Genomic DNA, 22,122 nt, shown 5'->3' with positions numbered 1-22,122 from the left:
CAACCGCACGCGTCATTCTACTTTTAAAAGTAGCAACCTTGACAAACGCGCGCGCGTGACTAATTTACCGCGCGCCAACACAAGTACACGATAAGTTACGTGCGTCTTGAACGCCTGTTCTGAGCAAAGAAAAAATCATTGTCATTAAGCCCATAATGGCGCAAAGTGTTCAGTTTATAGGCCCATTGACCTTCTTTGTCCCTCAGTTCCTCCTCTCCATTCACTCGATCTATCAATTGAATCCTGACATCCCTCAAGCCATCATGTCCGTCCCCACAAAAGTGCTTATACAAGAAGTCATCCTTCTCTTGCTCTGTTCCATTCAATCTCCCATGTCGTTTCATTCTGGCCTTATGATTATTGAACCTTAAGCGAAACTTCGTTACCGTAGATCCAACATACTGTAGCGTACAGTTCCCGCAAGTTAGCAAGTAGACTACGTTGCTCGAGTTACAATTGAGGCTATAATTAATGGAATGTCTCCTTCCTGTATGTGAGCTCACGAAGTGGTCACTTTCATCGATATAATCGCAGACTTCGCATCTTCTTGACCCACATCGAGAAGTCCCCCGTTGTGTATCCTCTCTGTATCCTCTGCTTACATTTGCTCGAACCAGATAGTCCGCCAAACTCTTCGGTTTCCTGAACGCCACCATTGGCACCTGCCCTATCGCTCTCTTACACCTTTCCGAAGACTCCAAAACTGGATGAAGGTCCCGTAGTAACTTGTTTATATTCGGCAACCCAGGATGATAGGTTACCACAAAGGAGGTTCTTCCATTTCTCAAGTGTCCTTTACCTCTAAACGCCTCCATCCTCGTCAAGCGACGCACCCTCCCAATTTGGTTTTCCACAAAGCGTCTATTATAACCTCTAGCAGTCAAAAAATTACTCAAGTCCCTCACCCGCTTTTCAAAAAACTCCGACTTCGAACAGATTCTTCTCAACCTCAACGCCTGAGCGTAGGGTATGCTCATCTTAAAACCTCTAGGATGACACGAGCTGTGATGTAGGTATTGGTGACTATCTGTTGGTTTCACAGCACGTCTGTCTCTAATTTACCCGACTCGTTTACCACCCTAACATCCAAAAAATCAATGTCCTCTCTGGACCACTTCGATGTAAATTTGATAGTCCTATGCGCATTATTCAAATAAGCCAAAAACTGCTTTAGCGTCTCTTCCCCATCCGTCCATATGATAACTACGTCATCTATATACCGCCACCAAACCTGTGGTTTAACTTCCGCATCCCTAATTAGTCGCTTCTCCAGTCGATCCATGAAAATGTTCGCATAAGAGGGAGCCATTTTCGTCCCTATTGCTGTCCCACGTTCTTGCAAGTAATGCTTACCATTAAACTCAAAGTTATTACTCTTCAAAACCAACTCCGCAAACGTAGCAATATCCTCACCCAGTGACCCCTCCCATTCCCCCTCGTCCATCCCTCCATAGGTCACAGATGATTCCTTCAAGGCCTCCAATCCTTCATCATGTGGAATATGAGGATACAAACCCACAACATCAATTGTACACAATATAGCACCCTCCGGTAACCTCTGAAGTTCACCCAGTTTCCTCAAAAAGTCATTAGTGTCCTTGACATATGAGTTTATCTTCGGCACCAAAGGTCTTAAGTTATTATCGACAAACTCTGAAATCCTTTCTGTAGGTGTACTGCACCCCGAAATTACTGGCCTTCCTGGGCAACCCGGCTTGTGTAACTTCGGCAGCAAATAAAACCTTCCCGGTCTCGCATCCTCCGACACTAAAAGGTAATCCCTCGTTTTATCATCAATATGTCCTTTGCCCCAACACTCACGCACTTTTTCATTGATCTTATCAGTAATGTCCTGAGTAGGATCCCTATCCAATGATGTATACACTTCAGAATCACTCAGCTGTCGCTTAGCTTCATTAATAAAAGCTTCCTTATTCATGACCACCACTGCAGACCCCTTGTCCGCCTGTTTTATAATTATGTCATCATAACCCCTCAAATTCTCTAATGCTCGCTGTTCATCTCTTGTGAGATTGCGCCGGTGAGTAACTGTAAAATCATGCGATAAAATGGCCTTTTCAAGCGCCTCCACGTAAGCTTCTATAGCCAACTCCCTGTTCCTCTCCGGACACCATTTAGACCGATTCCGAAAAGAGGGCATTTCTGAAAAATCCCCATCGACCTCTTCTTCAGAATAAAAAAAACTTTCTTAGCCTGATTCGTCTAATGTACTCCTTTATATCTTTTCTCACGTTATAAACATCAATCCTTTCACGTGTAGGGCAGAACTTCAAACCCTTCGACAAAAGTGATACTTCAGCGTCCGTGAGTACTCTTTTTGACAAATTTACAACAATATTCGTTCCGGTATCTATCCTACCTCCCACGTCGATCCCATTCCTCCCTCGAGGTGTCCCATTGTTGTCCCTGTCAACTTGAGTAATGTTCCCCACGGACGTCTCACCACTTGTAGTAACAGCTTCGGTGTTCACCACACCTTGTCCTTCATTACCCCCCGTGCTGCTGATAATACACTATCAATATCACTCTCAATTCCCCTCACATCTATTAACAATAATGGGCAGTCAACAGGTAGAGGGTTCACTCCCGCCAAAGTTTCCTCTGGTGTTAAATCTTCGATAACCACGACCCCACTATTCTCTCCAACATCCCCTCTGTTACTCACATCCTCCTTAATGTTCGCAATAAAATTCCCGATCTCCTCTCTCGAGGGTTCTCTAGTAATTTGGTCAGTAACATTTCCACCCTCGTCCCTGAGACCGTGGTCAACCACAATGTCATTACTCACAGCGCTCGACACATCACCCCCTTCCCGCAAATCACTCAACTTCTTAATTCTTCTTTCCAGTAAAGTATCATTCAGTTTCTCACAAATATCAGATATTTTCCTTACCATAGTCCCCAATGTCACTCCACCAAAACGCTCCTCGATGACTCCTTTAATCTTCGAAATCTCTTCCACTAATCTTTGTTTCACAGTCTTAATTGCAACTAAATTGTGCAGTTTGTCTTCATTTGTGATAGTATATATGAGTTCATGAAGATCGTTTATGTGTGGCTGGTGTTTGTGAACATATATATATATATATATGTATAAAACGGTTATAAAATGCCTCAAGCCAACAAAGAATGCCACTGCGTCAGGAGGATCAATGAAGATTCACAGTCCAAGCCTCACCGCAAAAATGAATTTAAAAACGTTTGATAAAGCAAGGACGGACAACTTCTGACGGTAAAAAAAGTTAAAAAGTTAAAAATTTAATAGAAAAACGTTTCGGTCTTAGACCTTCATCAGTTACAAGAGAAAAAGGACGAAAACTAAGTTTAAATACGGTTACAGTGTGGGAGATTACGTAACGAAATGAAAAATACAATATTGTGCTATTAATACATCGTGATTAATACAATACAGGAAGAAAATGCAAAACGAGAAATACAATGCTGTACTATAAATTGCGTCATACAGGGTGATAATTAATAGACCAAACGAAAAGAATACAATACTGTGCATAAATTACATTATAGAGCGTGATAATTGCAGAACTAGGTTAAATTCAACCTAAAAACTAAAAGAGTTAAAATAGATAAAACGGACTCTTGCAATGCGGTAAATATAACGGGAAAAATAGTTTGCAAAGATAAGCAGTTGAAAAAAAAAAAAAAAAAAAAAAGAAGAAACCTACCTTTACGCTGGACAAGGTTAATAACAAAATCCCAAATCGAGGCCTTTGGAGCATTAAAGGGTTGACAAACAACAAAATCCCTGGAGGGGCCCTTAAACAATAAGCTGTAATAAGATCCCAGGCAGAGCCTTTGAGCATACCTAACACCCAAAAAGCTGGCAAAATCCAAGGAAGGGCCTTTGAACTGCCTTATGGCGCGAACGCATATTTACACAAGAGAAAGTTAATTATAACAAATTCTGTTTTTGGAGTGAAATTCTTTTCTTTTATTTAAGCCATGGGGAGCCAAAGAGAACAGTTGAGCACTCCAATAAGCCTCTTTCGTAATTAAAAACCTATCGATCTCGTCTGAGTCATTAGGGGCCTGCACCTGATCAATGCATTGGAATTCAAAATCATCCAAGGAGTGTGGAATTTTATTGAAATGTACTGCTACCTCACAAGTGGTTTTGTTTGTGAGCACAGCAGACTTGTGGTTACGAAACCTAACCCGAAAATCGGTGGTAGTTGATCCTATGTACTGTAAACGACATTTCTTGCAGGAAACTAAATAGATCACGTTTTTAGAATCACAAGAAAGCCTTGAATGAATGGTGTATTTTCTGCCCGTTTTAAAACTTAGAAATGATTTAGATTCAACAAAGAAATTTCGACAGAGATCGCATCTATTTCTTTCACATTTAAAGCAGCCATTGTTTGGCTGAAATGTTTGTCCCTCATCGGCGGTTTTAAAACGAGATGGTGCTAATAATTCTTTCAGGTTTTTTGTTCTACGAAAAGATGGTCCACACTCCTTGGATGATTTTGAATTCCAATGCATTGATCAGGTGCAGGCCCCTAATGACTCAGACGAGATCGATAGGTTTTTAATTACGAAAGAGGCTTATTGGAGTGCTCAACTGTTCTCTTTGGCTCCCCATGGCTTAAATAAAAGAAAAGAATTTCACTCCAAAAACAGAATTTGTTATAATTAACTTTCTCTTGTGTAAATATGCGTTCGCGCCATAAGGCAGTTCAAAGGCCCTTCCTTGGATTTTGCCAGCTTTTGGGGTGTTAGGTATGCTCAAAGGCCCTGCCTGGGATCTTATTACAGCTTATTGTTTAAGGGCCCCTCCAGGGATTTTGTTGTTTGTCAACCCTTTAATGCTCTAAAGGCCTCGATTTGGGATTTTGTTATTAACCTTGTCCAGCGTAAAGGTAGGTTTCTTCTTTTTTTTTTTTTTTTCAACTGCTTATCTTTGCAAACTATTTTTCCCGTTATATTTACCGCATTGCAAGAGTCTGTTTTATCTATTTTAACCCTTTTAGTTTTTAGGTTGAATTTAACCTAGTTCTGCAATTATCACGCTCTATAATGTAATTTATGCACAGTATTGTATTCTTTTCGTTTGGTCTATTAATTATCACCCTGTATGACGCAATTTATAGTACAGCATTGTATTTCTCGTTTTGCATTTTCTTCCTGTATTGTATTAATCACGATGTATTAATAGCACAATATTGTATTTTTCATTTCGTTACGTAATCTCCCACACTGTAACCGTATTTAAACTTAGTTTTCGTCCTTTTTCTCTTGTAACTGATGAAGGTCTAAGACCGAAACGTTTTTCTATTAAATTTTTAACTTTTTAACTTTTTTTACCGTCAGAAGTTGTCCATCCTTGCTTTATCAAACGTTTGTATATATATAAACGTTTGATAAAGCAAGGACGGACAACTTCTGACGGTAAAAAAAGTTAAAAAGTTAAAAATTTAATAGAAAAACGTTTCGGTCTTAGACCTTCATCAGTTAATATATAAAATCGTTACCAGAACTCTCAGGCCAACAAAGGTGTCACAGCGTCAGGATACATATCTTTTCGTCGATCAAAAAATCTCAAAGAATTATTAGCACCATCTCGTTTCAAAACTGTCGAAGAGAGACAAATAATTCATCAAAACAATGGTTGTTTCAAATGTGATAGGAATAGATGCGGCCTGTGTCGAAATTTCTTTGTTGAATCCAAATCATTTCTTAGTTTTCAGACGGGCAAAAAATACATCATTCATTTCAGGCTTTCTTGTGATTCAAAAAATGTAATTTATTTGGCTTCTTGCAAGAAATGTCGCTTGCAGTACGTGGGATCTACCACTACCGATTTTAGAATTAGGTTTCGTAATCATAAGTCTGCTATGCTCACAAACAAAACAACTTGTGAAGTAGCAATACATTTTAACAAAATCCCACACACTCTATATGACTTTTCGTTCCAATGTATTGATCAGGTACACACCCCAAACAACTCTGAGGAGATCGATAGGCTTCTAATTACAAAGGAGGCTTATTGGAGTGCTCAGCTGTTCTCTTTGGCACCCCAAGGCTTAAATAAAAGAAAGGAATTTCATTCGAAAAATAGAATTTGTTATAATTAATGAAATCCTCTCCTATATTGTACGTTATTGATTGATCGTTCAAAGGCCCTTTTCTTGGATTTTGTCAGCCTTTTAGGTGTTGATTAGACTCAAAGGCCCTGTCAAGGGATCTTATTACGATTAATATTATTTAAGGGCCCCTCCAGGGATTTTGTTGCTAATTTGCCCTTTCAGGCTCCAAAGGCCTCGTTTTGGGATTTTGTTACAGTTGATGTTTTGAGTTATATGTAGGGGAGGTTTTTACTTTTTCCAATGCTTGCCGCGTCGCCTCTTCGGTTATTTTATTTGTTTTAGCCAGTTTGGTCTTTAATTTTAGTTTTTAGCTTTTATCTCTCAGACTCTGCCGATTATTTTCATAGTAGTTTGTTTTTGATTTATTCAATATATTTTTTCGCTTTGTTGATTTTGGTTTTTTTTTCTTTGTTAATTAACACCACTTTCTGCCCTTTCACGTGATTTTGTACTTTTATTAATTGTCACTTGTAATTACGTAATCACTAGCACCTTAATCTTATTTAAAGCTCCTTTTTATTCAAAAGTTGTAATAACTGAAGAAGGTCTCTGACCGAAACGTTTTTTGTTAAATTTTTTAATCTTTTTTTCGTCAGAAGTTGTCCGTCCTCACAATTTTTTAACTTTCTATATATATATATATTACAGTAATTTTTACCTTCAGGGATAATTTTAGGTAGTGTGGTGTCATTTTGTAGAAAACAGCAAGAGTGGGGATTTAAGACGGTGTCTTTATGAAAGAAATTTGACTTGCACAGGGAGTGGGAGGGGTTGGGTGGATTCCAAGGGGAGCTGAGGGTCCCTATCCATACCAGAAGACCATGTAAATTTCGGTCTGCAGAGGCTTAAGACGATATTCTACTGTAGCATAAATTTATATAGAGGGAGCTGGTAACGCTAATATATAATAACTTAATATAAAAGAATGAATGTTCACGTCTTCAAAGGAGTGAAAGCAAGTATCCTCTGCCTTAAATCATTGTAAGTTTACTTTTAATTGTAATTTTAGCTTTTAAGCCCTCTTATTCCGTTTTTAATCTTGTCATGCGCATTTGAACATTTTATAAAATTTGCGCATTATAAACGTTATTATTATCATTATTATTATTTTATTAATAAAGATTTCTTAAAGCATAAACAAGCGAATATTATCCACTTCACTGTCTTCAATGCTATCATTTCGGAGTTTGAAACATGTTTGGCTCAAAATAATATGGCTCAAGAGCAGCCATAACCCAGAGTGGTGGTTAAAAGGTCCGTCGGAAGCAATTTGGGCAAAATCTCTTTGGGCGGAATGACGTCACGAAAACGCACTGGATATGAGATGATTGATGGCTAACGAAGCGCGTAGCGCCGAGTTGGGTATAATCATCTCATATCCAACAAGCGCGAGTGGAATAATTGTTTTATTAAAAACCACCCGAAAATATTGGAAACTGAAATAGAATATAAATGAAAACGCCCCAAATATTTTACGCGTACGCTTAACTTATTTATAGATCATGGTATAATGGTACATACAAAGATGGCTAAGCCGATGAAAACTCTTGAATTGCATTATCCATTTTTTTTACCACAACGGATATACCGTCAAAAGTGACAATGAGCTGTCCCAAGTACCAAGTTTGAGAAATATGGTGATTTGAAGTGTACCGTCTCCTGCCTAGTTCTCTCATAGACACACTCGTAATAGATGGGTGCCGAATGGGTCTCGCAGAATTTTCGCCGAATTTCATGGGTCTCGCAGTTTTAATTGTTTTTTCACGAAGCTGCCTTGCATTCTTGATTTTTTTCAAGGCTAAGAGAGCCGCGAAGTACCGATTTGTTTATTTCTTTTTTTTTCTTTTTTGATAAAAGCTTAAATAACATCTGAATATCTTAGAACCTGAACGTCTCAAAGGTAAAGTCTGCATACGAGCCAAGTGGCCCACCAGGCCGGAGCTTATCCCGGTTTCTGTAGTATGAAGCGATTAGGAGTATTTCTACTCCCCCCTGGATGGGATGCTAGTCCATCGCAGTGTTACTCCCAGCATTAAGTTCGCCGGTACTCATTTTTATACACCTGGGTGGAGAGAGGCACTGTGAAAGTAAGAACAAGAACACAACACAATGTCCCCGGCCAGGGCTCGAATCCGGACCGCTCGATCCGGAGACGAACGCACTAACCATGAGGCCACCACGCCTCCCACGAGCTTGCATTTAAAACACTTTGAAGTCTCGTTCGCACAATTGAATAAGTCAAAATGTCTCGGGCTCGCAAAGAAAAACGCAAGTCTCTCTTTTTTTTTTCGCAAAGTCTCGCATTTACCATTCACCACCCCTTAATAGCAAAACTCTATGACAGATGTTTCTTTTATTCTACGGCCGCCATATTTGTGCACCTCAGAGGGGAACAGGCCTGGCGTCTCTATACAAGGCTCTATAACTTTGGGTAGAACATTTGTCAGTTATAAAAAGCTGCACACACTAAACTATTGTCGAGGTTGTTTATATGTTATTCGTCTGCCATATCCCAGATTCTTGACTTAATGTATTGTAGGGTTGCGGTTTTATTTATGTATTTTTTTCCAACGGCTTCATGACAATAAAAAACACAAATAATGATTTAAAAAATAAATGAACATAAACAGGAAATATAAGTTGCATGCGGGTCTCACTGAATCAAGATATATCCCATGGCTTTGATGTGCTTGTCTCCGTTATCTGAGTTGAATTTCGCGTCAATGCCACACGTGTTGGTGTCATCAGGGTGACCTCCGGAGCCAAACCCGATTCTTGAGTCACAGTAGGCGCACTGGTCTTCGTTGTTACCAAGGATCCCGATTCTCACCCTAATAGTACGCGCGTTTAAATTATCAACATTGTTAAAACCTTCTTTGTTGCAGTTCCGTTGCAAGGAGCCTTGGGAACCAAGCAGCGATTTCCAGGTGTCACGGCCCACTGATGTGGAACGGAATTTCCCGTCAGCGATCAGTGAGTACAGCGAGTCTGCCGTTTGGTCTATGACGATAAAATTCGTTGTTTCCTCTCCAGGGATCTTCATGCCAAGACAGATCTTGGAGAACGGTGTGGTCCAGTAGGTCGGTACCTTGGTCTCTTCTGTGTCAAATCCAGTCTCGCCTCCTTCCAGGTTAAAAGTTTCTATGTTGCTCCAAAGATCGGAATCATAGTGGAAGGTTCGCTGAAAGAAACACAAACTCGTTAGCTTTGTCCAGCTATCTCTAGTTGTTTGCTGCATAGCCTTTTCAAAATGAATTGAAATCAACACTGAAAGCTCATTTTGGAATCATCAGTTAAGGTGGTTCCCTAGAGTATTTACGAACACCCTCCCTATAGCTGGCTTTCACATGAAGTCACTGAAATTCAAACTACAAAACTATTGATCTTCCTGAGATTTTACTTTAATGATGTATAAGAGCAGCTGGAAACTAATGTTCATACAAATTTTCGCTCCGAATGGATCCGTGGTTGTGTGATACAATACGCTTGAATTTCTGAGCTTTTGCGTAATGCGGCATTTACATGACGGTCTAGAGAGCTGTCACGATGGTTAAAAAAGTGACTTATTTCGGGGAATTTGGCTCTCTGAACAGTTCATGTTTTACAAAAAGTATTATTTTAATGTTTCAGAGTTCCTCGAGGGATAAATGCACGCTTTTGTAGCAAAACTCAGTGACAGATGTTTCTGTTGGTTTTCGGCCGCCATGAGGAGATATATTCCTCATTTTGGCCTAAACTCCTTAATATTCATACTTTCGTTCGGTGACATTTTTTAATACTTTGCCACATTATGGAAATGATATTGCCTGACATTTTGAATTCGTAAAAAGTCAAGGTTGTTCAGACGGTTTTGCTAATATTCTGTTATTTGTCATTGTTCTAAATATATTTGGCCCTGACAGATTTTGACAAAAATAGGGTATTTTATAGGAATTGTATGTGGTTAAAACTGGGCCAAATTAAAAAAAAAAAGAATTCACCGAAGGAAACGCGAGAAAATTCACTGTCATTTTTGTTCTTTGTCTTCATGTTGACGTCATAAAAATAAAAAAACACGCGCGCAGATTACTTGAACTTTCGTCCTATGCGCGCGTACAATCGCAAAACTATAGGGAGCCGCCTAAAATTAATACAATCGAATCTCTTTAATACGCAGAACTAAGGGATAGAGCGTGGTTTCCTATTATGTCGGTGATTTTTATAGAGATCAAAAAGGTTGTACGAATTCTGAGTTCTTTAGGACCAACTGAACTGTCTGTAATACAGAAGCGCCAGTCTGTAAGGAGAGGTGCGATTGCAGTGTACGTGTGCGAAATAATTTATATATCGGTACACTACGTATTGAAAATATAAAAAAGAATCCTCGCATGAACTCCTCCGTAGAATTTATGGCTTCAGAAAAGTTTATGTATAGGTTATTAGAGTATATAGTTTGACATTTATATCACATAAGTGGAAGCAACTGTAGATTTTTTGACGACCAGAAAAAAAAAATGTATTGTTCCATGTTTCACCTTTCTTCCGTCAATCTTCATGACTAGTGTCCATCTGCTTCCACGACAAGGTCCCAGCATGGTATCATTCATGGCGCAATAGACTTGGATTTCATTGGATCCCACTTTCAGCTGGTAGGCTTTGTTTTCCTTGGTCCTGATGTTTAGAAACGATTAATTTAGTCGAATTGTATTCTTTGTTTTCATTTAAGGATGTTATTGCTCGAGATGTACGACCAGCTAACTTCTGCACGGGAACTCTCGACCAACTAAGACTTAAGGAATGTCTACTACGTTTTCTGCAAGGACTTGTATTATCTAACGGTCAGGAAACGGAACCCTTTGTTGCTGTTGTCGTTTTTGCTTTCGTCGCTAGGCCTCTTTGTAAGTACCTGTTGTAAATTTTCTCGTTTCATTCCGTTTACATTTTTTGCTGAATATGACGAAGCGAAGAAACGCTTATATACTTTTAGGCAGTTTCACTCGTTGCACTTTAATGTTACTAAAGGTAATAGAGCGGTTTTCACTTGAGTCTCGAAAGTAATTGGTTTTGTATTACCACGCCAGACGGTTGACTTAAAAACCCGCGCCACTTTTTCAGCTAAACAGAAGTAGAACCTTCATAACCAATAATCACTCGCTCGCGCACGTTTTCCCGCTTTGCGCGTCAGCGATGCTGACGGTGTAATTACACTGAGTTTTGAGTATTTCATTAGATTGTCTGTGCCTTTTATAACTGGCAATGGTGATTACTCCCGTTTTGGTTTTACGACACTCGATTTGAAGTCGCTCTATTGCAATTGCTAAATGTCACTTACAAAAACCCGTCATAAAGTTCTTTGCAAGTCGAATCTGCAAAGAAAAGAAAAAAGAAAAAGAAAAAAAAACATGCAAACAGACAAACAAAAACAAAAAGAAGTCAAGAAGTGTTGTTTTAAAAAAAAGGCTGAGGCTCCTTACTGCTATCCTTAAGTCCACATGAAAAATAAAACAAAAACATAAGCAAATACAACCCGGCCGGTACTCCACTCCGTCCTCTGCTGCATTAGGAGACCCAAGGCCGCTCTTTTCTCCAATGTAGGTTAACCCAGCAATTTTTTTTTTTTTTTTGCTGAAATTCCCCAGCAAATTAATTGCTAGTACCCACTTATACTCATGAATAGAAGGGAGCACTATAAAGTGTTTCGCACAAACCCGAAAAACACAAAATAATTCTCGATCAGAAGTCCATAGCAACGTCATCGCGTATCTTAATCTCCAAATGGAATGAGCTATAATCTTAAAATAAACAACACCAAAAGACCCCAACAAAAATGGTTTGAATCCTACTCACAAGAACAAATAAACGATCCCTTGGTATTGTTGCACAGAGCATCAGCGGTGCAGTTGTGTGTTCCTCCTTTACACTCGTCGACATCTGAGAAATGGTCGTTTAAACAAAACCAATAATTTTCTTAAAAATATACATGTATCATCTTTCTTGACTTCAAAATTCTGTCGTAGCTGTTACTGCGAATAAAAACCATTTAGTTCCAATATTTGTAATATTAAGAATTACATAACCTACCCAGATTGCTTCTCGTTCCCGATAGGATGTCTTTCAAAATTTCTGATAATTTAGCTCTATAAACGACGAAGTTTAATACTGATTAGAGAACTTATCTCGCTGGATTAAGTTTTGAGCAATTTTGAGCAATTTGATATGTGTTCAGCCCCCCACAAATGAGTGGCACAATCTGTAACGAACCAAGTGGATTCAGTACAACAGCGTTTTTTCTTCATACTGTACTACCCTGGTTCTCTTGAATTAGGAGAACGATAAAAAGTCTGACCTTCACAATTCTTCCCATCTCCATGATATCCAGGCTTACAAGAGCATGTATAAGACCCATTGGTGTTACTACACTCAGCATCTGCGTCACAACTGAATGTTTCTGCAGCACACTCATCAATGTCTGAAACATACTACATTTAATTAGCTCCATTGACTAAGTTTGTAATATCGTTCACAGAGTTGTCACAAAACAAAAAGATCGAACTGTTCTTAGTCGTCTTGGGAGAGCCCCAAAGTTGAGTTTAAGGGATACTGTCTGTGTTTAATAAAAGGCCGCTATGGCTGTTTGCCATTGACCCAAACATTTCGGAAATTTTGGTCAGAATGTAAATGGTGAGACAATTTTGGCTTGGTAGTCCAGAATTTCCAACCGAAACATCCAAGTGGAGAATTTAACCATTGTGAAATGAATGGAGTTTGAGATGTGTGAACAAGTTATTCAATTGCTGTTTTCTAGCTCGCGAAACATCAAAGCTCTAATTAACGGAGTTCAAACTCACTACCTCTGTGATACCGGGTTGGTACTATATTGCAAATGTGGTAAATCATGCAATGAATGAAATGCATATGTAAACTACTATTAAAACTTCAAACAAACATGACGGTCATCGCGATGTATTAACAACTACATCTCTAAGGCCGTTGCAGCCATTAGGCAGTTGGTTAGAGAGAAAATAAAATGTAGTGTCGTTTTCTCACCAGTCTTACAGTCCTGACCCGTAAATCCTGAGGGACAAATGCAACGATATCCTCTGTGTGTAAAACCGGTTTGACAAATCATTTCACCAGAGCAAGGGCCACTGGCACGAGGATTCTTAAACGGAAAGAAAAAAGGAATCAATTGCAAAATAAACGAAACGTGAGCGGTGTGAATGTTTGTCGTATAACAACAACAACAACAACAACAACAACAACAACAACAACAACAAAGAGGCATTGAACTGAAAAAGAAAAATTACTTTTGCTCCCCGATATACATAGTCCGGATTTTCCTGCAGATCTTTCTGGTGTCCTTCGTACGTAGCATTATTTAATTCGCATTTTCCAATTTCACTTGTTGTTATATAATTATAACTGACACAATTATGTTCCATGAAGCACAGCGCACCACAAAATTCCTGATCCATGGTTTCAGCGATGCGAATCACGTGGTTTTTCAGACGTTTACCCTCTAATACTTGGGCCGCTCTAAATTCCAAAAGACGACACTCTTCTGAAAAAGTAAATCTGCAAAGGATTTTAGGTGGCTCAAAACACTTTCCAGCACTTTCCAATACATACATTTTGATGGCTCAGTAAATCTAATCTTTATCGGTTGATGCCATAGTCGTGGTATCAAAAGCCTGCTTAATAATTGGTAAAGGTAAAAGTAAAGGTAAACTTTATTTAGCCAGGGTGGCCCATTCAGTGACGAGGTAAAATTTAAAAAAAATACAAGATATAAATTTAAAAATACAAGTAATAAATAAAAGTATAGAGTATAAACAAGCACGCAATAATTGGTGAACATGTTGGTGTCAGTTTTGTGGCACAGTAAACTACCATAGCAACAGTATGATGTGGTAAAACCATCCTTAATTTTAGCTTCAAGCCCTTATAACTGGAAAAGGAGTTAGGTGACCCCATTTTTATGATCAAATTGTGACAAGCATGGTGAGATGCAACTTTTTACAAAGTTTAAAAAAGTTCTGTGTGGTGGGTTCAGAGCCACTTTATATTTTCGAAAATTTAAGGTGGCCCTGATCCCACTCCTATCATCGGTTTCTTGTCCCTGGAGAACTATCGGAAATAATTTTGTTTCAAAATGCAAAATGTCAGTGGGGAAAAATAAATCTTGCACTTAGGAATTATGCATGTAAAAGTAATTCTCCAAAATAAAACAAGTTTTACACCTAAGCAACATTTCCAGGATGTAGTATAAATGCAATATAAATGCAATATGCTTTTAATTTCACGCGCGCTAATTTAGTTAGATAGAAAATCTCTCCCCCAGTTCATTCGGCCTCATTGCACAGAAAGTCGGCTAGGTAAAGTAATTGTTCTCCTTAAGAAATGTTACAGACTCCTTGCCGATCTCCTTGGGACAAGGAGAGCCATGCTTTTCTCTCGCAGTGCAACGCATATATTTCGGTACATAAAGTCGCTCAACATGTTTCTTGGAGTAAGAGGTGCAGATAGCTAAGTATGTAATTACAACAATAACATCATCGATGTGAGCTCTTTTTTTATAAAGTGTTGCAAAGTTTGATTAATCTAGACCGAAAATTGTGTTTGTGGTGCCATACAATGTTGACAAGAAATATAAAGTTTTTGGAGTTCTGTTTCAGAGGCCACCGTGTACAGAACCCCTTCCGCTTATTAAAGAAGGTTTTAACCTCTTTTTAATGCCCCTCCCAATCCTTCTTGTCAAAAGACACAAACGACTGTAAAACTGCTTTTGTGACTAAAAAATGTCTCGCTAGAAAGGTTGAAAATTCCTTGCTCACCCCTATTTTGACATTCTCTGAATCCACCACACACTGCAAAAAATTATTGATGAGAAATGTATCGATCGAACTGAAACATCAAAACCTTCACCGGACATGCTTTGGGCTATTAACTCGTTAATGTGACCAGGCGCGCTGGAAATTGACAACGCTGTTCAAAATTTCAGTATGGTGTGAGGAATTTGGCACGAAATGGGAGCGGTGCGCTGCGGTTTGGTGGGGTGGAATTTGAACAAAAATTCCGTTACAGCTACGTTACGTTGAACAGAATCATGGCGAAGACACAAGAGGAATTTTAGGAAAAATCTTGTCCGTTTGTTGTTGCTGGAATTAAAGGGCCGACAGAAGCCGTGTGCTTTAATTGAAATGTCAAAGTTTGTGAAAAGTAGCATTTCCAAACCACGTAAATTTCTGTTCTATAATTGATTTCTTTAACTGTTCTACACGAGAAGGAACATTTGACCCTAAGGTGGAGCACCCGAGCATCATTTTCGACACGAGGCTAGGGAATTTACCCTACTGAAAATTCAAAATTTTGAGAATTGCTTTTGTATGCATATTTCCTATATGTACGATATATTTTTCCACATTGACATTTTGAATTTTGGAACAAAATTATTTCCGATAGTGCCCTCAGCGACAATAAACCCATGGAAATTTTTAGGGGTACTACGGAAATTCTAGACAAGAGAAGGTTTTGAACAAAAGAGCCAGCTGGGCTCGTCTTAATTCAATTTAAGTGCCACGAACAAGTGAATCTTTGGAAACAAACATTGCGTTACCGCATGGTGGAAAAAAAAAAGAAGCTAACAAGCTTCGGAAACGCTTTTACAGAGAGACTAAGACAAAAACAACTTGACCAGTAGGGGTGGTTATTTTATTTCCAAATTTACGGTGTATGCGTAATGGTTGTAAGTGCACCGCCGTTATCTTTTTTGACCATCAAAATGGCGAATATTTGGCAAATTCGTGGAGCTCCGGTACGGCGCGCAGTGGAGAGTGCCCACAAATTTTATTCTATAAGTTTTTACATTGATGATAGTACTTTTGAGTTATCATTAGACTTGATCCCAGATCACCTCCCATATCTGAAGAAATAGCTTTCAACTATGGGTATATCACGCTTCGCACATTCCGGAGTTTGGCAGGAGTAAATAACTCGATCTGTCAAACTTTGACAGAATACAATTGTTATACCTGTAAAATATTGAAAAAATAATAACTTTTGCATGTAAAATATTCAGCTCGTTGTAACAAAATTAACGCAGTGCTTTGTTCCCAATAAATGTGATATTTGTACATTGGATATAATGGATGAGTTTCACTGAAACATTCAAGGCCAGTCGCTGAAGGCCCGTAATTTGCCTCATCCTTTGTTACGCGACAAGCCTTTTAAATATTGATATATGAAGGATCAACTGGAAGTTAGAAAGGGCGCGTATGATTGTATATTTCTCTCAAGGTAAGAAGGAGTTACCTTGACGCGGGCCTGGAAATATTAATGTAAACCTGACGTCGTTTATTATAAATGTTCAGACACCTCTCATTGTAGCTGGTTTGATTTTCTTCAGGGTTTTAGCCCAGATTCGACTGAGGAAATCTGACCAAAACACACTTGTAATATTTGTTTAGCCAGTTGACGTTGTAAGAAGATCACAGTATAACAGAAACATTTGGAATCTAAAACTGGACAGATTCGTTTTTTTTCTAAGAAAGTCTATTGTCGAAACTGGCAATTATTTCTGGACACAGTTAGCTTAAATAAGTATAGATAGGCAGTTATAAACAAGGCAACCAAAAAAACCTTTATCAATTAATTCAAAGGAAACTAACCTTCGGAGGTTCGGACCACGGAAATCAGACAAAATGAGAGGATGAAAATACAGCTGCAGGAGACTAAAATTGATGGCATATTTGAAAAGAAGACAGGAAATCAACAAGAACCTCTTCCGTCCATTTGACGTCGAGAAGAAACGGTGACCAAAAACACCAACAGTCGTCAATTCTTCAAATCTTCACACAGTTACTCAGTTTTCAATTCTTTTGTTAATTTGAAACCAACATGCACAATGGAAGTCTTTTTAATTTATCGCTCAATAGTCCAAACAACTCTTCTTTGTGTCGTAAAAAAAATATCACTCTTCTTTTTGTTTTAAGAATCAGGCAACCGTTAATATAAATACAAATACAAATATAATATTCATACATGTATAAGAAGTAATTTTCGAGTTTGCCTTAATTTGTACCACCAGAGGCGAATGGAATTAAATTTTGACCAAAGTCAAATTAACATCCAAAGCACCTGTTCTCCTTATTTTTTAAAAAGAAAAAAGAAAAAAAATCACCGGTGTGATAGATAGATGGAAAAAAAAAAAAGAAAAAGAAAGAAAAAATCAAAATAAAATAAATAAATAAATAAATAAATAAATGGATCGCAAACTTCGTAAAGTACACTGTACTTCACTTTGTTTCAGAACTAACACTGAATTTTATCAAAAATTTATGAATAAGCTTTTTCAGCGCGCGAAGTAAGTTTTAATTAAAGCAAGCATGTTCCGTGATCGTTTGATATGTAATCTGCAGTTAAAATGTTAAATTCTGACCACTTCAGCAGAAAATCTTTACTAATTTTAACAAGAAGCCATCCGAGGAGAATGGCGCGATTCTCACTGTGTTGTTCTATTGTTTACTTCTAAAGCCATCGCGCGGATAATAAGTGATCTTTTTTTTACATGTTTATGTTATCTACGTTTGGAATAGTCGATTCTATTTTTTTTTTTAAGCAAACGAGTTCAAAATTAAACAAACACATAAACATTGTGCTAAATTAGGAATAAGTACTCGCGAAGTCCATTTAGAACACCACGATGGGAAGGAAGATCAAATTGAAATAATTATTTTGTTTTTTTTTACTTAGACACAACGGCAAAATTTGAAAAAAGGTCTGCCAGAATTTTTAAATTTGAAATCACAAACCAGGGCCTGCGTTGCGCATGTATAGATTTATACTAAAAGTTGGACCACTAATTATTGTTTTGGTTTCCAAGGGCGTCCGTTATGTCTTTTGTGTTTTGCCGTTTCGAAGAAGTCATTCTTGTGCTGAACACCTTCAAGAGGAACTTTTCCAGGGAGCTGCTGGCTTCTAGTATCAGAGAACAAAACAAAAATAGAATGAAATGGAAGACATGAAACTATCCTTGGCTGTTTTTATAGCCACACAACCAACTTCATTGAGGACATTTTTAAAATTCTTGTCAGTAAGTTAACAGGCCAGCTGAAAAGCGATTTCATTAGTCCCTGTACTTGGCTTCAGCGAATAATTCAAGTCTCGGCCTTGATAATTATCGCTTGCTGCGTGAGTAAAAGTACACTGTAAGTAATGGGCAAAATAAGATGAACAACAAAAGTAAGTGCGAGCATGTGAGGGTTAACCTTGACTGTTGTACATTCATGATCACGAGATCAACAGGAGACAAACTAAAAATACACCAATTCGACTAGCAATGAACATTTTTTTTTTAATTAACTTTATTTCCACACCAACAGACCAAAAAAAAAAAAAAACACTACTTACAATGAAAAATACTTACAATGCAATGCTACAGTACAACATTTATCTACTACGCTGATAATTTCACATTACTTATATTTCTACCAAAAAAATAAGAATGCTATTTATTACAATATATATTTTTTTCTCTTCCCCCTTCCTTTTCTTTCTTTAAGAGTTACCACACGCTATTGCATAATGCTGGAGCACACTTTCGTGTAATTCTTAACGACTTGTTAAGAAGAGTGTTTGTACCTTTGAGGAACCGAAAGTGGAAATAAAAGCGAAAAAAGGTGAGTGCCTTGATTAATCCCTGTCAATCAATCAATCAAGCAAGCAATCAATCAATCAATACTTTATTTAACCACGTGACACCTAGGAGTGCAAGCGCTCGTTAAAACGTGTGCGTGAACTCAAAATTGTATATAAAAAAAAGGATTATATAATCTATGTAAATATGTAATATACAATAAATGCCTAAAAATAGTTATATACAAATAAATTAAGAAATGAGTTATTTAAACCTAAAATAATTACCTAGTAATCGTTTAAAATTTAAAAGATCGTTAGCGACCCTTACAAATGGAGGTATTGAGTTCCAAATCCTGGCGGCTATAAAGGAAAAGGACTTATGCCGCCATTCCAAATTGTATCTAGGCAACTCCAAAATTGTACCGGACCCCTTTAGGTTATATGAGCTTACTTTAAAATTAAAGAGATCTTGAATATAGCTTGGAGCTAAATTATGTAAGCATTTATACACAAGGATTAAGGCCTGAAATTTCCTGCCTTGTGAGGTTAAAAAGACAAAGGAGACAAAATCAGCGCGACTAATTCCTTTATCTCTCATAGTTGCGTAGCCTACATCATATTACAATATTTTGTGATGCGGCCATGATACAATATACCCAAATTAGTATCAAGCAATTAGGATAACGATAACACCCAAAGCGACGGAGAATCGAGGCTTTACCCGTACACTCCGTGGAGTACACCGTAGCCCTTTTATAAGAAACTCGAAGCTAAGGCTGTCATGGCAGCTTCGTGTGTAAAAACAAACAAACCGAAAGCATAACGTTATAATATCGCGATGCCTTTCCTATGTCTCGTCAGTTTGCGGGTTGTGTTCTGATGTGGCAACAATGGAAGCCTCCTAGATGACCGATGAAAAATGGGTGCGTATCCCAGTTATGTACAAAAGGTTGGTTATCTCCTGTACGTGGCCCCCTTCTACTATTGCCATGATCGCAAGCAGAACTTTTCAGGTATTCAGCAGCGACTTTAGGCGACTTAAGGTCCCAGAGTAGGCCTTTAAGACGTATTTGTTCTTTTCCCCTCCACCTAGAGCTCCCTGGTCACCGACCCGCAGAATGTCAACATATTTTATGTTTTATCTTAGTTTTTACCGATGGCGAAAGTTTTAACCCCACCTCGTCACATTTGTAGCCATTTATTCCAAACAATTTGTTTTCATCATGGTCTACCTATCCCTTCAGCAAACTAGTGCGACGCCTTGCAGAGCTCTTGATGTCTTAATGTTTGCAAACGACTCAAGATAAAATAGTTGTTTGCTTTTTTTTTTTTAAGGTCCTTGATAATTATTTTATATTTTCGAACACACTTGTTGATGTGCTTTTTACACATAAGTTTCCTTAAGCTTCGCGATAATTATTTTGTCTTTGTACACACTTGATTCCGAACATAACTGTTAATGCACTTTTAACATAATACCTCCGCACAAAGCTATTGCCTTGGGGTAGAGACTTAGAGACAGATAAATACAACTTGTTCGATGGTTTAACATATAAACATGTACACAATTGAGCTGATAGCGTGAGATGCGTGCTAATGACGAATAGTGACGTCTCTACATTGTAAAACGGGCTCATTTTTGCACGTTCTGTTGACACAATAATATGGTAACATGGAGTGTTGCTTTTCATGGCGTATCGACTTCGTGAATACTGATAAGAAAACTACTCAATTAATTAAAGGGTATGAAAAATGACACTTTCCTAGTTATATAATCAATATTCCGTCATTTCAAGAGTAGCGTGCGAGATCACTGAATTAAAATATATCCTATGGCTTTGATGTGCTTCTCTCCATTATCTGGTTGAGCGTTTCCGATTACTTCATTTCCACACGTGTTGGAGTCGTCATGAATCCCTCCTGTTCCAAACCCTAGTCTTGAATCACAGGTAGCGCATTCATCTTCTCCATTGTTTGCAAGGAAACCGATTCTAGCTTTAGCCATGTCCGGATCGTCACTTACTGCATTAAACCCTTCTCTGTTACAATTGTACTGCAAGGAGCTTTGTGTACCAAGTAGAGTTTTCCACGTGTCACGACCCAGTGATATGGCCCGGAATTGCCCGTTAGCAATCAGAGAATATAGTGAATCAGCGGCCTGGCTAATGGTGATAAAATTCGTTGTCTCCTCGCCTGGAATCTTCATACCAAGACAGATTTTGAAAAAGGGAGTTTTCCAATATGTCGGTAGCTTGGTCTCTTGTGTATCAAACCCAGTCTCCCCTCCCACAATGTTGAATGCTTCTTTGTTGCTCCAGAGATTGGAATTATAGTGAAAAGTTTGCTAAAGAAGAGAGGAAAAGAAAGAAAAAAAAAAAAAAAAAAAAAAAAAAAGACAGCCAGCATTTGGCTAAGGGTCTTTCCGATGCCAAAGAAAATCATTCTACACAAGAGTTGGCATTTTCGGGTTTTATCCCGTATAAAATTATCACACTATGCAAAGTTTACCTTCATTCCCTCACCTAACATCTCGAAGAGGACTAAACCCAAAGTTAGGAATGTCTTCTATTTTTCGTGGAGCAAGTTAAGCTCAATCATATAGAACAAAATCGAACCAAATGAACTTAGTAATGTGATGACGTGGAGCGAGATTGTTCTCCATATTCGAATACAACAATACAACCGCTTACAAATACTTTCTACTATGTAGTTCACATCTATGTATTCACTGCGAGTACAATTACTGCAGTAACTTTAATCTTTAACTTTTAACAAGTTACTCCTAAAACAGTGTAAAATACTATAGTAGAAGAATAACCCAAGAGCACCAACAAGACTAAAACAAAGAGGATAAAACACCTTTCTTCCGCCAATCTTCATCACCAGAGTCCATCCACCTCCACCACATGTCCCCATTCCAGAACCATTCATGACCCAGTAGACTGGAATATTTTGGGATCCTACGTCAAAGTGGTAAGGTTTGTTTTCCCTGTTTCTAAATTAAAGAATTGAAAAGGCTTTGGCCTATAATATAATTTTCTTTTCCCACAAATTTTACCCGGAGAGCTAGATAAGTGGTAAATTTCTCCCGACGAAAATTACTTCAAGAGTCTCTTAACTAATTTGCATTAAGACTTATGTTTTGTGTAAGCAAAGGAAAATCACTTGAAGACTGGCAGTTATCTCACGGTCGGATAAAGAATAGCATTTCTGACATCCTTCCTGGTGAATATCTAATTTTATAATAAATGTGTTTACACTCTGTTCAAGTATTAATTCGGGGCGCGGTTGCTTTAGTCTGCCCAAATTTTCCTACGAATCACGAGAGAACCCATATATTTTGTTAGTATTACTACGCTGTTGCAAAATTTCGCACTGG

General features: G+C 38.1%; 3 protein-coding genes across 3 annotated transcripts; all 3 read right to left on the bottom strand.

The window, feature by feature from the left end:
• Nucleotides 1–1,036: 1,036 nt before the first annotated feature.
• On the bottom strand, nucleotides 1,037–2,161 carry LOC149110775 (uncharacterized). The gene has a single exon (XM_089292329.1). It carries the CDS (start codon nucleotides 2,159–2,161, stop codon nucleotides 1,037–1,039), a length of 1,125 nt encoding a protein of 374 aa, XP_089148455.1.
• A 5,788-nt stretch (nucleotides 2,162–7,949) lies between these two features.
• Nucleotides 7,950–18,575, bottom strand: LOC110045608 (uncharacterized). Its single transcript, XM_089291182.1, has 8 exons — nucleotides 16,775–18,575; nucleotides 13,415–13,668; nucleotides 13,155–13,269; nucleotides 12,454–12,576; nucleotides 11,955–12,038; nucleotides 11,440–11,473; nucleotides 10,643–10,778; nucleotides 7,950–9,309 (listed from the first exon to the last, which is right to left on the bottom strand). Exons 1-8 carry the CDS (start codon nucleotides 16,851–16,853, stop codon nucleotides 8,782–8,784), a joined length of 1,353 nt encoding a protein of 450 aa, XP_089147308.1. The 5' UTR covers nucleotides 16,854–18,575; the 3' UTR covers nucleotides 7,950–8,781.
• Nucleotides 18,576–20,055: 1,480 nt separating this feature from the next.
• LOC110045597 (uncharacterized) lies at nucleotides 20,056–22,040 on the bottom strand. Its single transcript, XM_089291265.1, has one exon. The coding sequence runs from the start codon at nucleotides 20,947–20,949 to the stop codon at nucleotides 20,554–20,556; it is 396 nt and encodes a 131-aa protein (XP_089147391.1). The 5' UTR covers nucleotides 20,950–22,040; the 3' UTR covers nucleotides 20,056–20,553.
• Nucleotides 22,041–22,122: the final 82 nt, after the last annotated feature.

This window comes from Orbicella faveolata, unplaced genomic scaffold, assembly GCF_042242905.1.
Source record: "Orbicella faveolata isolate gen_17 unplaced genomic scaffold, um_ofav_v1 contig_24, whole genome shotgun sequence".
Taxonomy (NCBI): Eukaryota; Metazoa; Cnidaria; class Anthozoa; order Scleractinia; family Merulinidae; genus Orbicella; species Orbicella faveolata.
The sequence above is the reverse complement of the archived record's forward strand: the minus strand, read 5'-3'. Positions and strand labels throughout refer to the sequence as shown.

Coding starts and splice junctions, on each gene's coding strand:
- LOC110045597 (XM_089291265.1), bottom strand. CDS start 20,949: ATGAAGATTCCAGGCGAGGAGACAACGAATTTTATCACCATTAGCCAG.
- LOC149110775 (XM_089292329.1), bottom strand. CDS start 2,161: ATGCCCTCTTTTCGGAATCGGTCTAAATGGTGTCCGGAGAGGAACAGG.
- LOC110045608 (XM_089291182.1), bottom strand. CDS start 16,853: ATGCCATCAATTTTAGTCTCCTGCAGCTGTATTTTCATCCTCTCATTT. Junction 13,669..16,774: donor CGTGGTCCGAACCTCCGAAG/GTTAGTTTCCTT, acceptor TTACTTTTTCAG/AAGAGTGTCGTCTTTTGGAA. Junction 13,270..13,414: donor ATGTATATCGGGGAGCAAAA/GTAATTTTTCTT, acceptor TTTCCGTTTAAG/AATCCTCGTGCCAGTGGCCC.